Raw genomic sequence first — 20,365 nt, 5'->3', positions numbered from 1 at the left:
GCACTCTACACCAGCATCCCCCATGACGATGGCATTGCTGCAACAGCCTCAGTACTCAACACCGACAACTGCCAATTTCCAGGCGTAATTCTGCAACTCATCTGCTTCATTCTGGATCACAACGTCTTCACCTTCAACAACAAGTTCTTCATCCAGACGCACGGAACAGCCATGGGGACCAAATTCGCACCTCAATATGCCAACATCTTCATGCACAAGTTTGAACAAGACCTCCTCATCGCACAAGACCTTCAACCGACGTTATACACCAGATACATCAATGACATTTTTTCCTTTGGACCCACGGCGAAGAATCACTGAAACGACTACATGATGACATCAATAAGTTCCATCCCACCATCAGACTCACCATGGATTACTCTCCAAAATCAGTTGTATTCTTGGACACGCTCGTCTCCATCAAGGACGGTCACCTCAGCACTTCGCTTTACCGCAAGCCCACAGATAACCTCCCGATGCTCCACTTCTCCAGCTTCCACCCTAAACACATTAAAGAAGCCATCCCTTATGGACAAGCCCTACGTATACACAGGATCTGCTCAGACGAGGAGGAGCGTAACAGACATCTACAGACGCTGAAAGATGCCCTCGTATGAACGGGATATGGCGTTGTCTCGTCGATCGACAGTTCCAACGCGCCACAGCAAAAAATCATACCGACCTCTCAGAAGACAAACACGGGACACAACCGACAGAGTACCCTTCGTTGTCCAGAAGACTACAGCATCTTCTTCGCAGCCTTCAACACGTCATCGATGGAAGATGAACACCTTGTCAAGGTTATCCCCACACCCCACGACTTGCCTTCAAACAACCGTGCAACCTCAAACAAACCATTGTTTGCAGCAAACTACCCAGCCTTCAGAACAGTGGCCACGACACCACACAACCCTGCCATGGCAATGTCTGTAAGACGTGCCAGATCATCAACTTGTGTACCACCATTACACGTGAGAACACCACCCACCAGATACACGGTACATACTCGTGCGACTTGGCCAATGTTGTCTACCTCATACGCTGCAGTAAAGGATGTCCCGAAGCGTGGTACATTGACGCGACCATGCAGACGCTGCGACAACGAGTGAACGGGCATCGCGCGACAATCACCAGGCAGGACATTTCCTTTCCAGTCGGGAAACACTTCAGCAATAAAGGGTATTCAGCCTCTGATCTCCGGGTAAGCGTTCTCCAAGGCGGCCTTCAGGACGCGCGACAACGCAGAATCACCGAGCACAAACCTATAGTGAAGTTCCGCACACAGTACGGCCTCAACCGGGACCTGGGATTCATGCCGCATTACATTCACCCCCCCACCATCTGGCCTGGGCTTGCAAAATCCTACCAACTGTCCTGGCTTGAGACAATTCACACCTCTTTAACCTGGGGTTACCCCTATCTCTGGATCTGTAAAGACTTAATTACCTGCAAATGCTCGCATTCTAAGCATTGTCTTGCATCTTTGAATTTGTCTGTCTATATGTTTCTGGAACATACCTCTTCATTCACCTGAGGAAGGAGCAGTACTCCAAAAGCTAGTGTTTGAAACAAACCTATTGGACTTTAATCTGGTGTAAGACTTCTTACTATCCTCCCCCCGACTACCCTCCAGCAGCACTTTCTTCACTCGCGGGGTTTTACCCGCCCACACACAACCAGAAATCACCTTATTTACCCGTTTAAAAAAGGCCTTTGGGATAAAGATGGGGAGGCACTGAAAAACAAACAGAAATCTCGGGAGGACCGTCATTTTCACGGTCTGTACCCTCCCCGCCAGTGACAGCGGGAGCATGTCCCACCTTCGAAAGTCCTCCTTCATTTGTTCCACTAGCCGGTTCAAATTTAGTTTATGTAAGAGTTCCCATTCCCGTGCCACCTAGGTTCGCCAATAATGGAAGCTCCCTCCCACCACTTGGAACGGCAGCTCCCCCAGTCTCCTCTCCTGCCCCCTTGCCTGGATTGCAAACATCTCACTTTTCCCCATATTTAATTTGTACCCCGAAAACCGGCCAAATTCCCGTAAGATCCCCCCCCCCCCCCATCCCCCCTAACGGGTCCGAAATATACAGGAGTAGGTCGTCGGCATATAGCGAGACCCTGTGTTCTCCCAACCCCTTCCAGTCCCTTGATGCTCTTACTGCCATCGCCAGTGGCTCTGTGGCCAAAGCAAACAGCAGCGGGGAGAGGGGACATCCTTGCCTTGTCCCTCGGTGCAGTTTAAAATAGCCTGCGTCAGCCGATTCGTTCGTACACTCGTCACCGGTGACTGGTACAACAACCAAACACAATCAGTGAACCCCCGCCCAAACCCGAACTGCTGAGACACCTCCCACAAATAGTTCCACTCCACCAGGTCGGAGGCCTTTTCTGCGTCCAACGCGACCACTATCTCCACCTCCCTTCCCTCTGAGAGCATCATGATCACATTTAAGAGCCGTTTAATGTTGGCCGTTAGCTGCCTGCCCTGAGCAAACCCTGTCTGGTCTTCCCCTATCACCTCCGGGACACAATCTTCTATCCTTGAGGCCAAGATTTTAGCAAACAGTTTGGCATAGACATTTAGTCGGGAGATTTCCTGTATGACCCTCATAGCTCTGGGTCCTTCTCCCGCTTCAGGATCAGTGAGATCGAGGCCTGTGACATTGTTGAGGGAAGAACACCCTGCTCCCTTGCCTCATTAAATGCCCTCACCAGCAGTAGGCCCAGCATCTCAGAGAACTTTTTGTAAAATTCCACGAGGTAGCCTTCCGGTCCCGGGGCCTTATCCGACTGCATGGCCTCCAGCCCCTCTGCTATTTCTTCAATCTCGATTGGGGCTCCCAACCCCTCCATCAACCCTTCCTCCACCTTCGGAAACTTCAACTCTCCCAAAAACTGCCTCATCCCCTCATCCCCAGCTGGAGGTTCTGCGCATGTAGCCAACTATAAAACTCCTTAAACACCCCATTCACCCCTGCTGGGTCCAACTGTATTCCCTCCTCTGTCCTTCACTCTTCCTATCTCCCTGGCCACCTCCCTTTTCCTTAGCTGGTGTGCAAGCATCCTACTGGCCTTCTCCCCATACTCGTATATTGCCCCTTTCGCCTTCCTCAACTGCTCCACTGCCTTCCCTGTAGACAACAGACCAAATTCCATCTGTAACTTCTGCTGCTCCTTCAATAACCCTGCCTCCGGGGCCTCCGAATATCTCCTGTCTACCTGGAGTATTTCCCCAACCAACCTATCTATCTCTGCTCGCTCCACCTTCTCCCAATGGGCCCGTATCGATATTAACTCCCCCCTAACCACTGCCTTCAGCGCTTCCGCACTTCCCAAATCGTTGCTGCCAAAACTTGCCCCATGCCATTCATTTCCAGATAGTTCTGGATGGACCCCCTCACGCACCCGCACACCCCCTCCACTAACACTCCACGTTCAATCTCCATTGCGGCCGCTGACCACCCCCCTTGCTCACCTGTAAATCCACCCAGTGTGGGGCATGGACCGACACAGCAATCGCTGAATACTCGGTACCCACCACCCCCGCCAATAAAGCGCGGTTCAAGATTTTAAAAAATTGATCAGCTTATGCGAGTCCAGGTCCAGGATCTTGCCTAACACCCGTCTCATAAATTCTACATCATCCAGGTTTGGTGCGTCAATATTCACGAACACCACCGGCATCCTCCCCAGCTTCCCAGTCACTATGGTGTACCTACCCCCCACATCCGCAACTATATTTCCTGACCCAAATGGCACCCGCGACCACCCCTAGTCTTAGAATCCAACCCCGAATGAAATACTTGCCCGACCCACCCGCTCCTCAATCTGGTCTGATGTATTACCCTCGGGTGTGTCTCTTATAGCACTGCCACGTCCGCCTTCAATCCCCTCAAATGCGAAAAAATGCGAGCCCTCTTTACCAGCTAATTCAGCCCTCTAATGTTCCATGTGATCAGCCTGGTCGGGAGGCATCCAGCCCCGTTGCCGATCAACCATCACCCTTCTTAGGCCAGCCTCCAGCTCGCGTCCCACGCCTCCGTAGACCCGCCCTCGGGCCTCCACCGTCTTCGACCTTCCATTTGTCTTCCAACAACAATCCCTCCTCTGTCAGCAGAGTAATTCCCCCCCCCCCCCGCCCCCTCCATTAACAGAACACAATTCGCAACCCCCCATAACAAACGTATCTGAATGAGATTCTAATCAAGCGAGCTGCTTTGTCCTGGATGGTGTTGAATTTCATGTTGGAGCTGCAAGTGGAGAGTAATAATAATAATCTTTATTGTCACAAGTAGGCTTACATAAACACTGCAATGAAGTTACTGCGAAAATCCCCTGCGAAGTCGCCACACTCCGGCGCCTGTTCGAGTACACTGAGGGAGAATTCAGAATGTCAAATTCACCTAACAGCACATCTTTTGGACTTGTGGGAGGAAACCGCAGCACCCGGAGGAAACCCATGCAGACACAAGGAGAACATGCAGACTCCACACAGACAGTGACCCAAGCCAGGAATCAAACCTGGGTCCCTGGTGCTGTGAAGCAGCAGTGCTAACCACTGTGCTACTGTGCCTCCCATTCCATGTCTCCCAAATTCCATTACACACCTGATTTGTGCTTTGTAGATGATGGACAGGCTTTGGGGAGTCAGGAGGTGAGTTATTCACCGCAGTATTTCCAGTCTCTGACCTCTTGTAGCCACAGTATTTATGGGCGGCACGGGAGCACAGTGGTTAGTACGGTTGCTTCACAGCTCCAGGGACTCGGGTTCGATTCCCGGTTTGGATCACTCTGTACGGATTCTGCATGTTCTCCTCGTGTCTGCGTGGATTTCCTCAGGATGCTCCGGTTTCTTCCCACAAGTCCCGAAAGACGTGCTTGTTAGGTGAATTGGACATTCTGAATTCTCCCTCCGTGTACCTGAACAGATTCCGGAGTGTTTGCAGTGTTAATGTAAGCCTACTTGTAACACTAATAAAGATTATTATTATATGGTTAGTACCGTTCAGTTTTTGCTCAATAGTAACATGCAAGATGTTGATGGAGTCGTTAGCAGCGGAGAGTAACTGCTTCTTCTACCTGGCTTTAGGGTCCTCGGAGGAAATGTGGCCTTTTCGGTCCACAATGGAGTCTTTATACTAACAATAACAGAACTGGGAACAGATGCACAGATTGCAAAGTGGGTTCCACTGGCTCAGGATTACCATATTATTGGAACTTACGCTCAAACGGAACTAGGCCATGGCAAGTGGACAACTTAATATACTTATACTTGAACACTGTTTACCAACACAGCTATATTGTACCCTTGGTTTACGCGTTATAATTTTAAGTAGTCAAATTGCAGGGCACTTTACTGTTAAATAGGGACGTTTTTAAAGTCAACTGCTAAGTGGAACGTTGGTGCTCCAAAACACTATGATCCAAATCAAAGGTAACAGTTTCTATTGTGAATCCCACACAGTAAATTCTGATCTTGGTCATACAATCATTAAATTAAATTCACATTAGCCCCTTTCTGAAAATGATAATTACAGTCAGTTTGAAATAAAGTTGTAAACTTAATTTATCAATAATCTGCACCAGTAGCTGGCTGGTTAATAGACATTTGTTATAATTGAGGTCGTTGGATAGTTCTGTTTCAATTGGATAAACATACTTTCAGTTCAATATCTTTTGTATGATCAGCACCTCTGTTGAGCAGTGTATTGTGGTTCACTGAACTCGGCAGTGCTGCTAAACCTGGGATGAGCAGATTTAACTGAAGCTGAAATTTGCCTGATTTAAGTGATAACCAATAAGATCAGTTACTTTATGACAATAAGGCCATCAACCGTTTGTTTCCGACTGTGATCTCTTAAACTTTCCACACTCTCCCTGTTTGAATGATGTACCTGCTGTTCATTTTAAGGCACGTATCTTCGAGGACTAGAGACAACGGCATCTTTTGACACTTCCAGCCAGGATTTCATTCTCAACACACCAGAACCGTCTTCAATAAAGTGGTGGCCTGGTGACTGTAAGCCTTTGAAATATCAATCTCACTAGACTTATTTGTTTCTCCTATTGATTAATTTGACCATCAAATTACTTGGAGTAGAAAATAGATTTTTAACGTAACAAAATCAGCATATATTGTGCACCAATAATTTGTTGCTATAAATGTTGGGTCGTGAGATGTTTTATGTTTTACAGTGTTACAGGTGCTACATAAATGCAAGTTGTTGATAAGTAATGGGCTAGACCTTTTTGGAGTGGGGTGTCTCACAACACATGCCCTTGAGTTAGATCATTTTCTGCACATTTCATCTCAATAAAGTTTTATGCCATTTTTTGCTGAAAGTGCCAACTGATAACGGTGAGATGATAGAAAGGGGGCCTCTTGGACCTTAGAGAATTACAGAATAAATGGTGTATTTAACTAGTAAGATCTAAGGATGAGAAAGGAAGAGAAACAATGAATTGGATTTGATTTATTGTCACATGTCCTGAGGTACAGTGAAACGTATTGTTCTGTGTACAGTCCAGACAAATGGTTCCATACATGAAAAAACATAGGACATATGATAAATACACAATGTAAATACATAGACACAGACATCGGGTGAAGCATACAGAGTGTAGTACTACTTAGTAGAGAGGATGTGTGGAGAGATCAGTTCAGTCTATAAGAGGGTCATTCAGGAGTCATAACAGTGGGGAAGAAGCTGTTTTTGAACCTGTGCGTGTTGTGTTCTCAGACTTTTGTATTTGCTGCTCGATGGAAGAGAGAATAACCCAGGTGGAAGGGGACTTTGATTATGCTGCCTGTTTTCCCAAGGCAGCATGAGATGGAGACAGAGTCAGTAGATGGAAGGCAGTTTTGATGGACTGTGCTGTGTTCACAACTCTCTGTAATTTCTTACGGTCTTGGACAAGCAGTTGCCATACCAGGCTGTGATGCAGCCAGATAGGGTGCTTTCTCTGGTGCATCTATAAAAATTGGTAAGAGTCAATGTGAACATGCCGAATTTCCTTAGTTTCCTGAGGAAGTATAGGCGCTGTTGTGCTTTCCTTGTCGTAGCATTGACGAGTGTGGACCAGGACAGATTGTTGATGATAGGCACATCTAGGAATTTGAAGAAGTCAACAATCTCCACCTCGGCACCATTGATGCAGATGGATGTGTATGTTACTTTGCTGACTGAGGGTGACCTGGAATCAAATCGGGTTCAGAAGAGAAAAAGATTAGATTGAGAAACAAGACACAGATGGGAAAAGTAAGAGAAAAATGTATCTCTTCGCAACAATTGCATACACAAGATTGAATTGATTAAATTGTTCCCTTTCTGGGCCAGAGAGGTTGGCATTACATTATCCACCTTGGCTAAAAGGATATTTAAGCTTTTGACTGTTAAACATAACTTTCCATGGTGAAATTAATAGGTAATTGATGGATAAATACAGCAAATCCTTAAAGAGAACAGGAATACTAAGCAAGGATTACAGGAAGCCATATCATGCAAATTGATGGTTTGGGGATAAATATTAACGATCTGTTGATTCGAAAAGTCTTCATACAATCTGTGTTTCCTACTATCAGTGGGTAGATCGGCCAGTCACGCCGTGGTCTTGGCTCAGCTGTATACCCAGGGGATGTGCCATGGGATGCATGCATTCATCGTTCAGATTCGCAGCTTGGTGGACCATTCTGCTTTGCCAGGTAACATCCTGCCCGTTTTAATTTCCTGACATCTTTAAAAGGCTTTACAGCAATAACGCCTGCTTATTTTGTTCTGGGTAGGGTATGTTAAAATGAAGCACTATTGTGATTGTTATGCTGATGTGTGCAGGAACATGTAACATGCATACCATTTGGAATCAGTATAACTAGGAACCACAGCCACAAAGTAGTGGGCAGATGTACTCCCAATACCGCTGTTGATGTTTTGGATTAAACAAGACATTGCTGCTCCTTGAAAGGAAACTGCTGGACCACATGAGGCCATTTTCTCATCAGCACAGCTGCATATTTGAGTGCAAACAAAATAAATCTGAATGCTTATTACATTTTAGTTAGTGAGGACAAACTTTATTCTACATCTATGACTAAAATAGCACCTTACAATGCACCAAATATTAACTGACAAGGGGATTCGTGTGTTGGAGGGGGAGGGGTCAAAGCCACAAAATAATGACATCAGGTTGGGAAGCTGACTTATCCCACACACTTCTGGATTTAACCATGCTGGCTTTGTAAATGAGCAGGAAATCCTTGGTGAACTGTCAGGTAAATAATTCAGGATTTAACCCTGATCGGTGCGGGCTTGGAGGGCCAAAGGGCCTGTTCCTGTGCTGTATTGTTCTTTGTTGTGTAATTCTGGCTTTAACAATCAGCGTGTAGATTTCTGAAGTTGTGTGGAGATTCACCAGGGTCGAGGCAGAGTAGAGTGGGGAGGGCATGGTAAGTTTAAAGGTCTAGTTTGCATGTTAGTGAATGGTTAAATGAGGGACTACGCACCTAATTCATCCCAAGGCCGTATCCACCTACCCCTCAACCCACTTCTCACCTCACCTACCTATCCACTTCACCCACCTACCCCTCTTACCCACTTACCTACCCGAAATGGCCTAGCAAACTACCCAGTTGCATTGTGATCAAGTAGGTGGCTGACTACAACTTTAACACGGTCAGTTAGGGATGAGCAATAAATGTTGGCCGTGCCAACAATGTCCACATCCCGCATATGATTAAAAATAAATAAAGAGATGCTATAGCTAATGTAATTTTTCAATCTGGTTCCAGGTGTCACAATTGGAGACATCGGCCCAAAGATGGCATTTGAACATGTTGACAATGGATATTTAATGTTGCAAAATGTCCATATCCCCAGAGAGAACATGCTGAGCAGATACAGTGAGGTACATAATGGATATTCTTCACATAATTCTTAATTGCCGTTCTCAGTATTTAAAAAAATAAAATAAAATTGTACATGGTATGCGAGTGTCCTTGGCAAGACTGGCATTTATGGCCCCATCCCTAATTGCCTTTGAGAAGGTGGTGGTGAGTCACATGCTTGAATTGCTGCATTACATGTGGTGTAGGCAAACCCACAGTGCTGTTAGGAAGGGAGTCCTTCGTACTTAAAAGTTCACTTTGTTAATTATCTTTTGAACAAAATTGTGTAATATACCTGTAAGTGCACAGAGTATTTTGCAAATTTATTTCTTTAGAAAAACAAAGTAAAATTAACAATTTATATCTTTACAAAATGAATTATAGACTGTCTAGGTAGAAGGAAAAACAACAGAAGCAGACAATCCCCAAATAAAAATGGAAAACACATGAAATACAAAACCGATGTGTCAGAATCGGAAGATTTTTTTAAAAAATGACTCTGGTAATGATGGGCCGCTTTCCTGAACTGCTGCAGTCTGCTGAAGGTGCTTCCATGTTGCTGTCAGTTACAGAGTTTCATGATTTTGACCCAGTGATAATAAAGGAATGGTGATATATATTCGAGCAGGATGATGAGTGACCTGCAGGGAATCTTGGAGATGATGCTGTTCTCATGAACTGGCTGCGCGTATCCTTTTTGGAAGTGCTGTTGAAGAAACCCTGGCAAGTTGCTGCAGTGCATTCTGAAGATGGCATATACTGCCATCACGGTGCCTCAGTCACGAAGGGCGTGGTTGATTGGTTGCTAATTAAGGTGACTGATTTATTCTGGATAATAATAGGCTTTATGAGTGTTTTGAGATGCATCTCTCCAGGCAAGTTGAGACTATTCCATCCTACTCCTGACTTGTGTCTTTCAGATGATGAAAAGACTTTGGATAGTCTGGAGATGAGCCAAACTCCTCAATACCCAGCCTCTGAGCTGCTCTGTTAAGCATAGAACTGATGTTGCTGGTCCAGAGTTTCTGGTGAATGTAGTGCAATTTGGTAGTGCTATTGAATGCCATTGGGGTGCTGGCTAGACCTTTTCTCGTGAAAAGTGAATGATAGAATATTATTTAGAATGTGATTTTTCTGAACCTGTAGAAATAGTGAGGACAGCAACTCATTGTGATAAAACGGATAAGAGCCTGAATTTTAAGCCCGGTATAAAATTGAACACTTTAAATTAAGAATTAGACATTTTAAATAAAACCATAGACAGCTCCAGGCAGGCCTGATGGGAATTTGAACAGCCAAGTTCAAATCCGCTTAACAGAGACAGACAGTCAGAACAAGTCTGGGTCTGCCCTGTGAACAAGACATTAGGAGATAATCGGTTCCATTCAAATTTTGTTTATTGCCCAGATAAAGCTAGACTTTCTGCACCCAGTTTATATGGGGTAAGATTATGTGCAAACAATATACCTAGAGATAGCCCCTGGGGGTGGGTTCCTGGTGTCCTGCAGAGTTGCAATTGGCAACTCCAGTGGGTGTTGCGACCCCCACCCGAGACTTCATTGGGTGCAGGCCAGAGAACTTTCTGCTAAAGGCATGCGGCAGGGAGTAAAGATCGGCTAGCCAGGACCCTCCCTGGCGAAGATTTGGCGCAGAGCTAGCAGAGAAGATTTGTCGACAGACTAGAGGATGAAAGGAAGCAATGTGTGAGACCCACCTTTGTGGACCAAGACTCTGAGAGAAATGCAACTCGAGAGAATTGGACCCACAACTTGACTGAGTTCATTGGCACGGGTAGTATTACGAATCTTGGGATTATTATTAGGTGGGATAATTTAAGGGGGATAACTATTTTACTGTGTTTAATAAACTTGTTTGAATCATAACTTGCATTTGTCCTTTGTTCATCTAGCAAATAAGGGCACCTGGGTAAAATGTTTGAGTAATTAACTGGTCTAAATGTCTGAGGTTTGACGGACAGCATCATACTGAGTGTGCACGTGCTAAAAACGGTTTTAAGTTTCAGTTCCACGTTCTCCAAATTCTACTTCTCTGATGAAATGCCAGTCTTGTCTTGCAGAATGTAAATAACTTTTAGATCTAATCTCACAGTATAATGTTCTCTATTGATTGTTCCTTGTTGTGCTTACTGAATTAGAAATACCAGTTTTGCATTAATGCGTATTGTCATTCTAGGTTACCTCAGATGGCAGCTATATTAAACAAGGATCTGACAGAATCAATTACATCTCTATGGTGTTTACTCGTGTGAGGATTATAGCTGGAGAAATTATGCCTCTTCTTTCTAAAGCCTGTGTTATTGCTATCCGATATTCTGTGGTGAGACGTCAGTCAAAATTAAAGCCTGGGTATGTCCAGAGACTGAATTTGCTGTGGTTTAATAGATATTGCAGAGAGTTGAGTGGGTTTGCTTACATGTTGACTGTTTTAAAAAAAAAAAAAATTGTTGCTGCTTATTTTATTTCCAAACTAATAGTAACATCACTGTGGCAACCGTGACAGATTTTTGACCACAAATATAGGATAAGTCTCTTATGAGTGCTGATGACATCTGAAGAATGAATATAAGAATTAATTTTTTTCAATTAAGGGGCAAGTTATCGTGGCCAATCCACCTACCCTACACATCCATGCAGACATGGGAGAATGCGCAAACTCTACATGGACAAATTATAAGAATTCTTTTTTTAAAAATAATTTTTATTCACATTTTCAACAAGTTTTAACCAACAAAAACAGAAGAAAAATAAAAATAACAGTAGATTATTATTAACAATAAATTAACAAAAATAATTAACATGAGAACAAATACACGCACTCAATAAAGGAAAAAACAAACCCTCCCCCCAGGTTGCTGCTGTAACTGACCATCCTCTAACGCTCCGCTAGAAAGTCTAGAAACGGTTGCCACCGCCGGTAGAACCCTTGCACCGACCCCCTTAGGGCAAACTTGACCCTCTCCAATTTGATAAACCCAGCCATACCGTTGACCCAGGATTCCACGCCCGGGGGCCTCTCATCCTTCCACTGCAAAGGAATCCTGTGCCGGGCTACCAGGGACACAAAGGCCAGAATACCGGCCTTTTTCGCCTTCTGCACTCCCGGCTCCACTGCTACCCTAAATATTGGAAGACCCCAGCCCGGCTCAACCCTGGAACCAAACACCCTTGACAGCGTCTCCGCGACGCCCCTCCAAAAGCCCTCCAGCGCAGGGCACGCCCAAAACATGTGGGTGTGGTTTGCTGGGCTCCCTGAACACCTGACCCATCTGTGTTCTCTCCCAAAGAATCGGCTCAGCCTTGCACCAGTCATATGCGCCCTATGCAGCACCTTAAATTGAATTAAACTGAGCCTTGTGCAGGAGGAGGAGGAATTCACCCTCCCCAGGGCAACCACCCACGTCCCCTCGTCGATCTCTCCCAGCTCTTCCTCCCACTTACCTTTCAGCTCCTCCACCAAGGCCTCCTGCCCCTCTTGCATCACTTGGTAGATTGCCGAAATCCTCCCCTTACCGACCCACGTCCCCGAGAGCACCCTTTCCTGAACCCCCCTTGACGGCAACAGTGGAAACTCCACCACCTGCCGCCTGACAAACAACCTTACCTGCATGTATCTGAAGGTGTTCCCTGGGGGAAGGCCAAACCTCCCCTCCAACTCCTCCAGGGTCGCAAACGTCCCATCGGGAAAAAGGTCCCCCATCCGCCTGATACCTGCCCTGTGCCAGCTCAGAAACCCTCCGTCCATTCTCCCTGGTACAAACCGGTGGTTCCCCCGTATCGGGGACCAGACTGAAGCCTTCACCTCCCCCCTATGCCGCCTCCAGTGCCCCCACATTTTGAGGGTAGCTGCCACCACCGGACTCGTAGTATATCTTGTTGGGGGGAGCGGCAACGGCGCCGTCACCAGCGCCTCCAGGCTTGTGCCCACACAGGACGCCGCCTCCAGCCTCTTCCATGCCGCCCCCTCCCCCTCCATCACCCACCTACGTACCATCTCCATGTTGGCGGTCCAGTAGTACCCACATAGGTTGGGCAACGCCAATCCCCCCATATCCCTACCCCTCTCCAGGAACACCCTCCTCACCCTCGGGGTCTTCTGCGCCTACACAAACCCCATAATACTCCTATTGACCCGCCTGAAGAAAGCCTTAGGAATCATGATAGGGAGGCACTGGAAGAGGAACAAAAAACCTCGGGAACACCGTCATTTTGATAGACTGGACCCTGCCCGCTCGGGAGAGTGGCAACACATCCCACCTCCTAAACTCCTCGTCCATCTGCTCCACCAGCTTTGTAAAGTTGAGCCTGTGTAGGGCCCCCAACTCCTGGCTACCTGGACCCCCAGGTACCTGAACCTCCTCTCCGCCCTTTTCAGCGAGAGCTCCCCAATCCCCCTCTCCTGGTCCCCCCGGATGTACTACGAACAGCTCACTCTTCCCCATGTTGAGCATATACCCGGAGAAGTCCCCGAATTCCCTAAGAATCCTCATCACCTCCGGCATCCCCCCACCGGGTCCGCCATGTACAACAGTAGGTCATCGGCGTATAACGACGGCCGTGGCCCCCCCCCCCCCCGCACTATCCCCCTCCAGTTCCTCGACTCCGTCAGCGCCATGGCCAGGGGATTGATCGCCAGCACAAAGAGCAGGGGAGACAGGGGGCACCCCTGCCTCATCCCCCGGTACAGTCGGAAATTCTCCGACCTCCTCCCATTCGTAGCCACACTCTCCACCGGGGCGTCATACAGCAGCCTCACCCACCTAACAAATCCCTCTCCAAACCCGAACCTTTTCAACACCTCCGAAAGGTATCCCCACTCCACCCTATCAAAGGCTTCTCCGCATCCATCGCCGCTACTATCTCCGCCTCCCCTTCCACTGCCGGCATCATGACATTCAGAAGCCTCCGTACATTAGCATTCAACTGCCTCCCCTTCACAAAACCCGTTTGATCCTCGTGTATGACTTGCGGCATGATGTCCTCCACCCTCCTGGCCAATATCTTTGCTAGCAGTTTCGCATCCACATTCAGGAGCGAAATCGGTCTATATGACCCGCACTGTAGGGGATCCTTATCCCACTTCAGGATCAGAGATCAGCGTCCTAGACATCGTCAGGGGCAAAGTCCCCCCCCTCCCTTGCCTCATTAAAGGTCCTAACTAGCAGCGTGCCCAGCAGGTCTGAAAACTTCTTATAGAATTCAACCGGGAACCCATCAGGTCCCGGTGCCTTCCCTGTCTGTATGCTCCCTATCGCGTTAACCAGCTCCTCCAATCCGACTGGCGCCCCCAACCCCACTACCTGCTCCTCCTCCACTCTCGGAAACCTTAGCTTGCCCAGAAAGCGATCCATCCCTCCCTCCTCCACTGGGGGCACTGACCGGTATAGTTCCTCATAGAAAGTCCTAAAAACCCCGTTGATGCCCCTCGCACTTCGTACCAGACTCCCTCCTCCATCCCTAACTTCCCCTATCTCCGTAGCTGCCTCCCGCTTCCGTAGCTCATGCGCCAGCGTCCGACTCGCCTTTTCCCCATATTCGTATACCGCCCCCTGCGCCCTCCTCCACTGCGCCTCCGCCTTCCTGGTGGTCAATAGATCGAACTCCGCTTGGAGGCTACGTCGCTTCCTCAACAGCCCTTCCTCCGGGACCTCCGCGTACCTCCTGACTACCCTCACCATCTCTTCCACCAGCCTCTCCCTCTCTCCTCTCCCTATTTGCCCTGATGGAGATCAGCTCGCCCATAACCACCTCCTTCAGCGCCTCCCAGACCACCCCCACCTGCACCTCCCTATTATCGTTAATATCTAGGTACCCCTCTATACACTTCCGGACCCGCCCGCACGCCTCCTCTTCCGCCAGCAACCCCACGTCTAACCGCCACATTGGACGTTGGTCCCTCCCCTCCCCCAACTCAAGGTCTACCCAATGCGGAGCGTGGTCTGAAATGGCTATCGCCGAGTATTCCGCACCTTCCACCCTCTGAATCAACGCCCTGCTCAAAACAAAAAAGTCAATCCGGGAGTAAGCCTTGTGGACATGGGAGAAGAACGAGAATTCCCTAACCCCCGGCCTCATAAATCTCCAAGGATCCACCCCTCCCATCTGGTCCATTAACCCCCTCAGCACTTTGGCCGCTGCCGGCCTCCGACCCGTCCTGGACCGACAGCGGTCGAGTGCTGGATCCAGCACTGTGTTAAAATCAACTCCCATTATTAAACCCCCTGTCTCAAGGTCAGGAATCCGGCCCAACATACGCCGCATGAAGCCCGCATCGTCCCAGTTCGGGGCGTACACATTGACCAGCACCACCCGCTCCCCCGGAGCATACCGCTTACCATGACATATCTGCCACCACACTCAACGCCACAAACGACACTCTCTTCCCCACCAAAATCGCCACCCCCCAGTTCTTTGCATCCATCCGAATGGAACACTTGCCCAACCCACCCCTTTCTCAACCTTACCTGATCCACCACCCTAAGGTGCGTCTCCTGGAGCATAGCCACATCCGCCCTCAGCCCCTTCAGATGCGCGAACACCCGGGCCCGTTTGACCGGTCCATTCAGTCCCCTTACATTCCAGGTAACCAGCCGAATCAGGGGGCTATCCCCCCCTAGCTGCGTTGCTCCTCTCATTGTACTCACGAAAGTCAGCTGACTCCTGCTGACCCCGGCCGCTCCAGCGACCCCCCCCCCCCCGGGTGTAACACTGCTCCTCCCCTCCCTGCCCACCAACAGTCACAGTCCCCTCCCGTTCCGGCCCCAGCGCGGGAAAAAGCCCGAGCTTCCAACTTTAGCCTCAGCCCATAGCGCTGGAAAAAAGCCCGCGCCACCCGCTCGGCCGGCCGGCCCCGCCCCCTCTGGCGCAGCTCCCTTTCCAGGCCCAAACTCCCCAGGCCGCCCTACCCTCCCCTGAGGCCCCGTCCACCTTCACCGACCCTCAACCCCTCCCAGCCAAACACCCCCCCCCCCCCCCCTCCCCGAGCCCGTCCGACGGGCGTGCGAAACATTCCACAAACTCGCCAAGAAACAAAGGAACAAGGAAAGAAAAACCCAAAACGCTATACAACAATCCCCGACCAACCCCCAACCCTCAGTCGGAGTCCAGCTTTTCGGCCTGAACAAAGGCCCAGGCCTCCTCCGGGGAGTCAAAGTAATGATGACGGTCTTTATGGGTGACCCAAAGGCGCGCCGGCTGTAACATGCCAAACTTCACCCCTCTCCTGTGCAGCACTGCTTTCCGGCTCTTTTCCTCGCCACCTTCACGCTCCAGTCCTGGTAGATTCGGACCTCTGCATTCTCCCACCTGCTGCTCCGCCCCTTCTTGGCCCACCTGAGCACACATTCTCGATCAGCGAACCGGTGGAACCGCACCAGCACCGCCCTTGGCGGCTCACTGGGCTTGGGCTTCCTCACAAGCATCCGGTGGGCCCCATCCAGCTCCAAGGGCCGTTGGAAGGACCCCGCTCCCATCAGCGAGTTCAGCATGGTGACCACGTAGGCTCCCAGGTCCGATCCCTCCAGCCCCTCCGAGAGGCCCAGGATCCGCAGATTCTTCGGCCGCGAGCGGTTCTCCATTTCCTCGAGCCTCGCCTGCCATTTCTTGTGGAGCGCCTCGTGCGCCTCCACCTTCACCGCCAGGCCTAGGATCTCATCCTCGTTCTCCGAGGCCTTTTGCCGGATCTCACGAATCTCCACCTCTTGGGCCGTCTGGGTCGCCAGGAGCTTGTCGAATGAGGCCTTTAGCGGTTCCAGCAGCTCAGCCATAACCTCCCTGAAGCAGCGGTGGAGCAGCTCCTGCGTCCACGCTGCCAGTTCCCCGCCCGCCGCCATCTTGGTCTTCCTCCATCGCACCTTTCTCTGCTCCAATGCCACGTTTTTAACCGCCCCGCTCCTGGTCCAATCCATCCACCAGCAGGGAAATGTTGCTGTTACCTTCCCACACCGGGAAAAGTCAGACAAGCGCCGTTAGGGGCCCTAAAAAGAGCCCAAAAGTCTGATGATAGCGGGAGCCGCCGACCGTGCAGCTTAGCTCCGCATAACCACAACTGGAAGTCCATAAGAATTCTTAAGACTAGAAGGAGTCGTGACATTCAACAAACCCATTGTTTGTCTGATTGATCAACCCGCTTACATATCTTTCCACCATATCCCTTTTTCTGAAACGTATCTAATTGTCTTGACGCCAGATGCTCTATGCTGTTTGGTTAAAAACTTTTCTTTAGTACCTTGCTGCACAAGTTTGTGAAAAATAATTCACCTGGTATTCTTTAACTACTCCCAATTTCTTCATTTTTATTTGTATTTGAACCTTAACTACACTGAATACTATGACTAGATCATTTTCACGTTATCTCCGTAATATGAAGAACTTCAAATCCTTTCAATTCTCCTTTTTTGTTCCAAAGGAAATAAATACAATTTTTGGAACCATTCCTTTTTTTTTAAATTTAGCGTGCCCAATTCATTTTTCCCAATTAAGGGGTAATTTAACGTGGCCAATCCACCCGAGCCTGCACATCTTTGGGTTGTGGGGCGAAACCCACGCAAACACGGGGAGAATGTGCAAACTCCAAACGGACAGTGACCCAGAGCCGGGATCGAACCTGGGACCTCGGCGCCATGAGGCATCAGGACTAACCCACTGCGCCACCGTGCTGCCCGGAACCATTCCTCATACTTTATATTCCTGATACATAGCGGTTTCTTGGCAGCCCATCTTTATACCCTTTCATAGGCTATAAAATCCTCCAATCAAATGATACCTGGACATAGTACACCAGATGTGGTGAGACCAGCATATTCTAATACAGTCTGTCTACATGGTGCTTCAATGCAGCTAAGTTTAAAAAATGTTCCCATTAGTAATAGCACTACTAACTGATTGTCACAATATCATGCTTAAAGGGAATTTGTTCAAGTGAGGATAACACCTAACAATAATCAAACTATGCCAAACATAGTTAAAGGAACAGGTAATATCTGGACTGTTTCAAATTTTGTATTAACATTCATTTTTGTGATTAATGATATTGAAGCTATGATCTGTCCTCAGTGAAATGGAAGCAAAAATATTAGACTACCAGACTCAGCAACAGAAGCTTCTTCCCCAGCTAGCAACAACTTTTGCCTTTCATTTCATGGCCTCATCCTTGGAAACCTTTTGCAACCAAGTGAAAGTACAGATCAAAACCGAAGGAGATGTCTTACTGCTGCCTGAGGTGAGATCATTTGTCTTATTGCTACCAGACAATTTTAGGATTGTACAGGCAGAGCAGTGTGAACTCCACCTTCACATGTGTGGGCTCAAGTCTAGCGCAACTAAAGGTGGTGCACAGAACACACCTTTTTTTTAGAAAATATTTTATCGGTGAGTTTAAAAGTTTAACAATTTTACACATTTTCAACAAGAAGAAAAACACAGCAATATAACCAACAAACACCCCTAGTGCAAAACCACAGCCAACATGGCTTACACAAACCTTCCCCAGTCATCCCTCTGTTGGTTTTCCTGCCCTTACTCGTCTCTCTCATCCCCCCCCCCCACTCCCCCGCTGACAGCTTAATTCTTCTCAAAAAAGTCGATTAACAGCTGCCACCTCCAAGCAAACCCCTGCAACAACCTCCTTAAGGCAAATTTAATTTTCTTGAGTCTGAGAAATCCCGCCATGTCGCTAACCCACACCCCCGACTTCGGGGCTCCAAGTCCCTCCATCATAGTAAGATCTGTCTCTGGGCCACCAGGGAGGCAAAGGCCAGGACATCGGCCTCTCTCACACACCGAGGATCGCCACCTCTGTCCTCGGCACCACCCTCATTAGTAATACCTCTGACATAAGGGCAGCACGGTAGCATGGTGGTTAGCATAAATGCTTCACAGCTCCAGGGTCCCAGGTTCGATTCCCGGCTGGGTCACTGTCTGTGCGGAGTCTGCACGTTCTCCCCGTGTGTGCGTGGGTTTCCTCCGGGTGCTCCGGTTTCCTCCCACAGTCCAAAGATGTTCAGGTTAGGTGGATTGGCCATGCTAAATTTGCCCGTAGTGTCCTAAAAAAAAGTACGGTTAAGGGGGGGGAGGGTTGTTGGGTTACGGGTATAGGGTGGATACGTGGGTTTGAGTAGGGTGATCATTGCTCGGCACAACATCGAGGGCCGAAGGGCCTGTTCTGTGCTGTACTGTTCTATAAGTCTATGACGTCAGCAAATCCCTGCCAGAAATCCCTCGGCCTCGGACATGCCCAAAACATAGGGGCATGGTTCGCAGGACTCCCCGCACAGCGCCCATACCTATCCTCCACCCCCTCAAAGAGCCTGCTCATCCGGGCTACCATCATGTGCCCTGTGGACCACCTTAAACTGTATCAGGCTGAGCCTGGCGCACAATGAGGATGTATTAACTCTCCTCGGGGCCTCCTCCCATAACCCGGCCTCCAACTCCCCACCCAGCTCCTCTTTCCACAGAGCACACCTAACCAGAACCAGAATGAGTAGGTTCTTTCTGGAAGTAGAGGACAGAAGTGAATGGTACCAGGGAGGCCCAGCCAACTACACCCACGTGTTCTGGGCCTACCCGAGACTTGCCAGGTACTGGACAGCCATGTCTAGGATTGTGGGAGTGAGGGTGGAGCCATGCCCAAAATTGGCAATCTTTGGGATCTCCGACCAGCCGAACATATCGGGAGGGGAGGGGTGCCGACATCCAAGTTTTTGCCTCCCTGATCGCTAGCCGGAGAATTCTGGTTTGCTGGTGATCGGTAGCACCACGCAAGGCTGAAGACTGGTTGAACAACCTGCCGGAATTTCTCAAATTGGAGAAAATAAAATTTGCTATCCGGGAGCCAGAAGAGGGCTTCCACAAGACGAGGAAGCCGTTCACCAACTTGTTCCAGGATCTGAAATCAAGAGAGAAAGTGATGGAAAATCTCAGTAGGTCTGGCAGCATTTGTAAGGAGAGAGAGAAGAGCTCATGTTTTGAGCCCAGGTGACACTTGTTAAAGCTAAAAAGCATAGAAAGTGGGAGACAATTATACTGTAGGGTAAGGGATCAGTTCGTAGTCAGAAACCAATAGAGTAAGGGGGGGAGACAAAAGCGAGGGCGGGATAAAGATGGAAAGGGAGTGGGGGGAAGGACCCAAAGGAAATTGAGAGGGACAAGGGACTGAAACTAGACAGACATCAGTAAATACGCACCTGGGCCAAACTGGGAATGGTAACAAAGGTACGCCATTTTTGTTATGTTTTGTTTGTTTTTCTTCCTTCTGGTCGGCGTGGTTATGTAAAGTGTAACATATAACATGAGTTGTGAAATACAAAATGCGAACACCCAAAAAAACACTAAAAAAAAAAAAAAAAAAAAAATTTTAAATCAAGATCTGAAAGGGTCACCAGTAAAGTTAATTTCCAAACATTATGATGTACAGAGCTATAGAACCATAGAATTCCTACAGTGCAGAAGGAGGCCATTCAGCCCA

At 48.5% G+C, this 20,365-nt stretch overlaps 1 protein-coding gene across 1 annotated transcript in view; it reads left to right on the top strand.

The window, feature by feature from the left end:
• LOC119973059 (peroxisomal acyl-coenzyme A oxidase 2-like) overlaps positions 1-20,365 on the top strand; it is a 56,441-nt gene that overhangs the window by 13,336 nt on the left and 22,740 nt on the right. The window contains exons 3-8 of the mRNA XM_038810514.1: positions 5,090-5,244; positions 5,912-6,019; positions 7,583-7,702; positions 8,786-8,901; positions 11,075-11,247; positions 17,953-18,118. Coding sequence (XP_038666442.1) covers positions 5,090-5,244; positions 5,912-6,019; positions 7,583-7,702; positions 8,786-8,901; positions 11,075-11,247; positions 17,953-18,118 — 838 coding nt within the window. The remainder of the gene's footprint in view (positions 1-5,089; positions 5,245-5,911; positions 6,020-7,582; positions 7,703-8,785; positions 8,902-11,074; positions 11,248-17,952; positions 18,119-20,365) is intronic.

Source organism: Scyliorhinus canicula, chromosome 11, assembly GCF_902713615.1.
Source record: "Scyliorhinus canicula chromosome 11, sScyCan1.1, whole genome shotgun sequence".
Classification (NCBI taxonomy): Eukaryota; Metazoa; Chordata; class Chondrichthyes; order Carcharhiniformes; family Scyliorhinidae; genus Scyliorhinus; species Scyliorhinus canicula.
The sequence above is the reverse complement of the archived record's forward strand: the minus strand, read 5'-3'. Positions and strand labels throughout refer to the sequence as shown.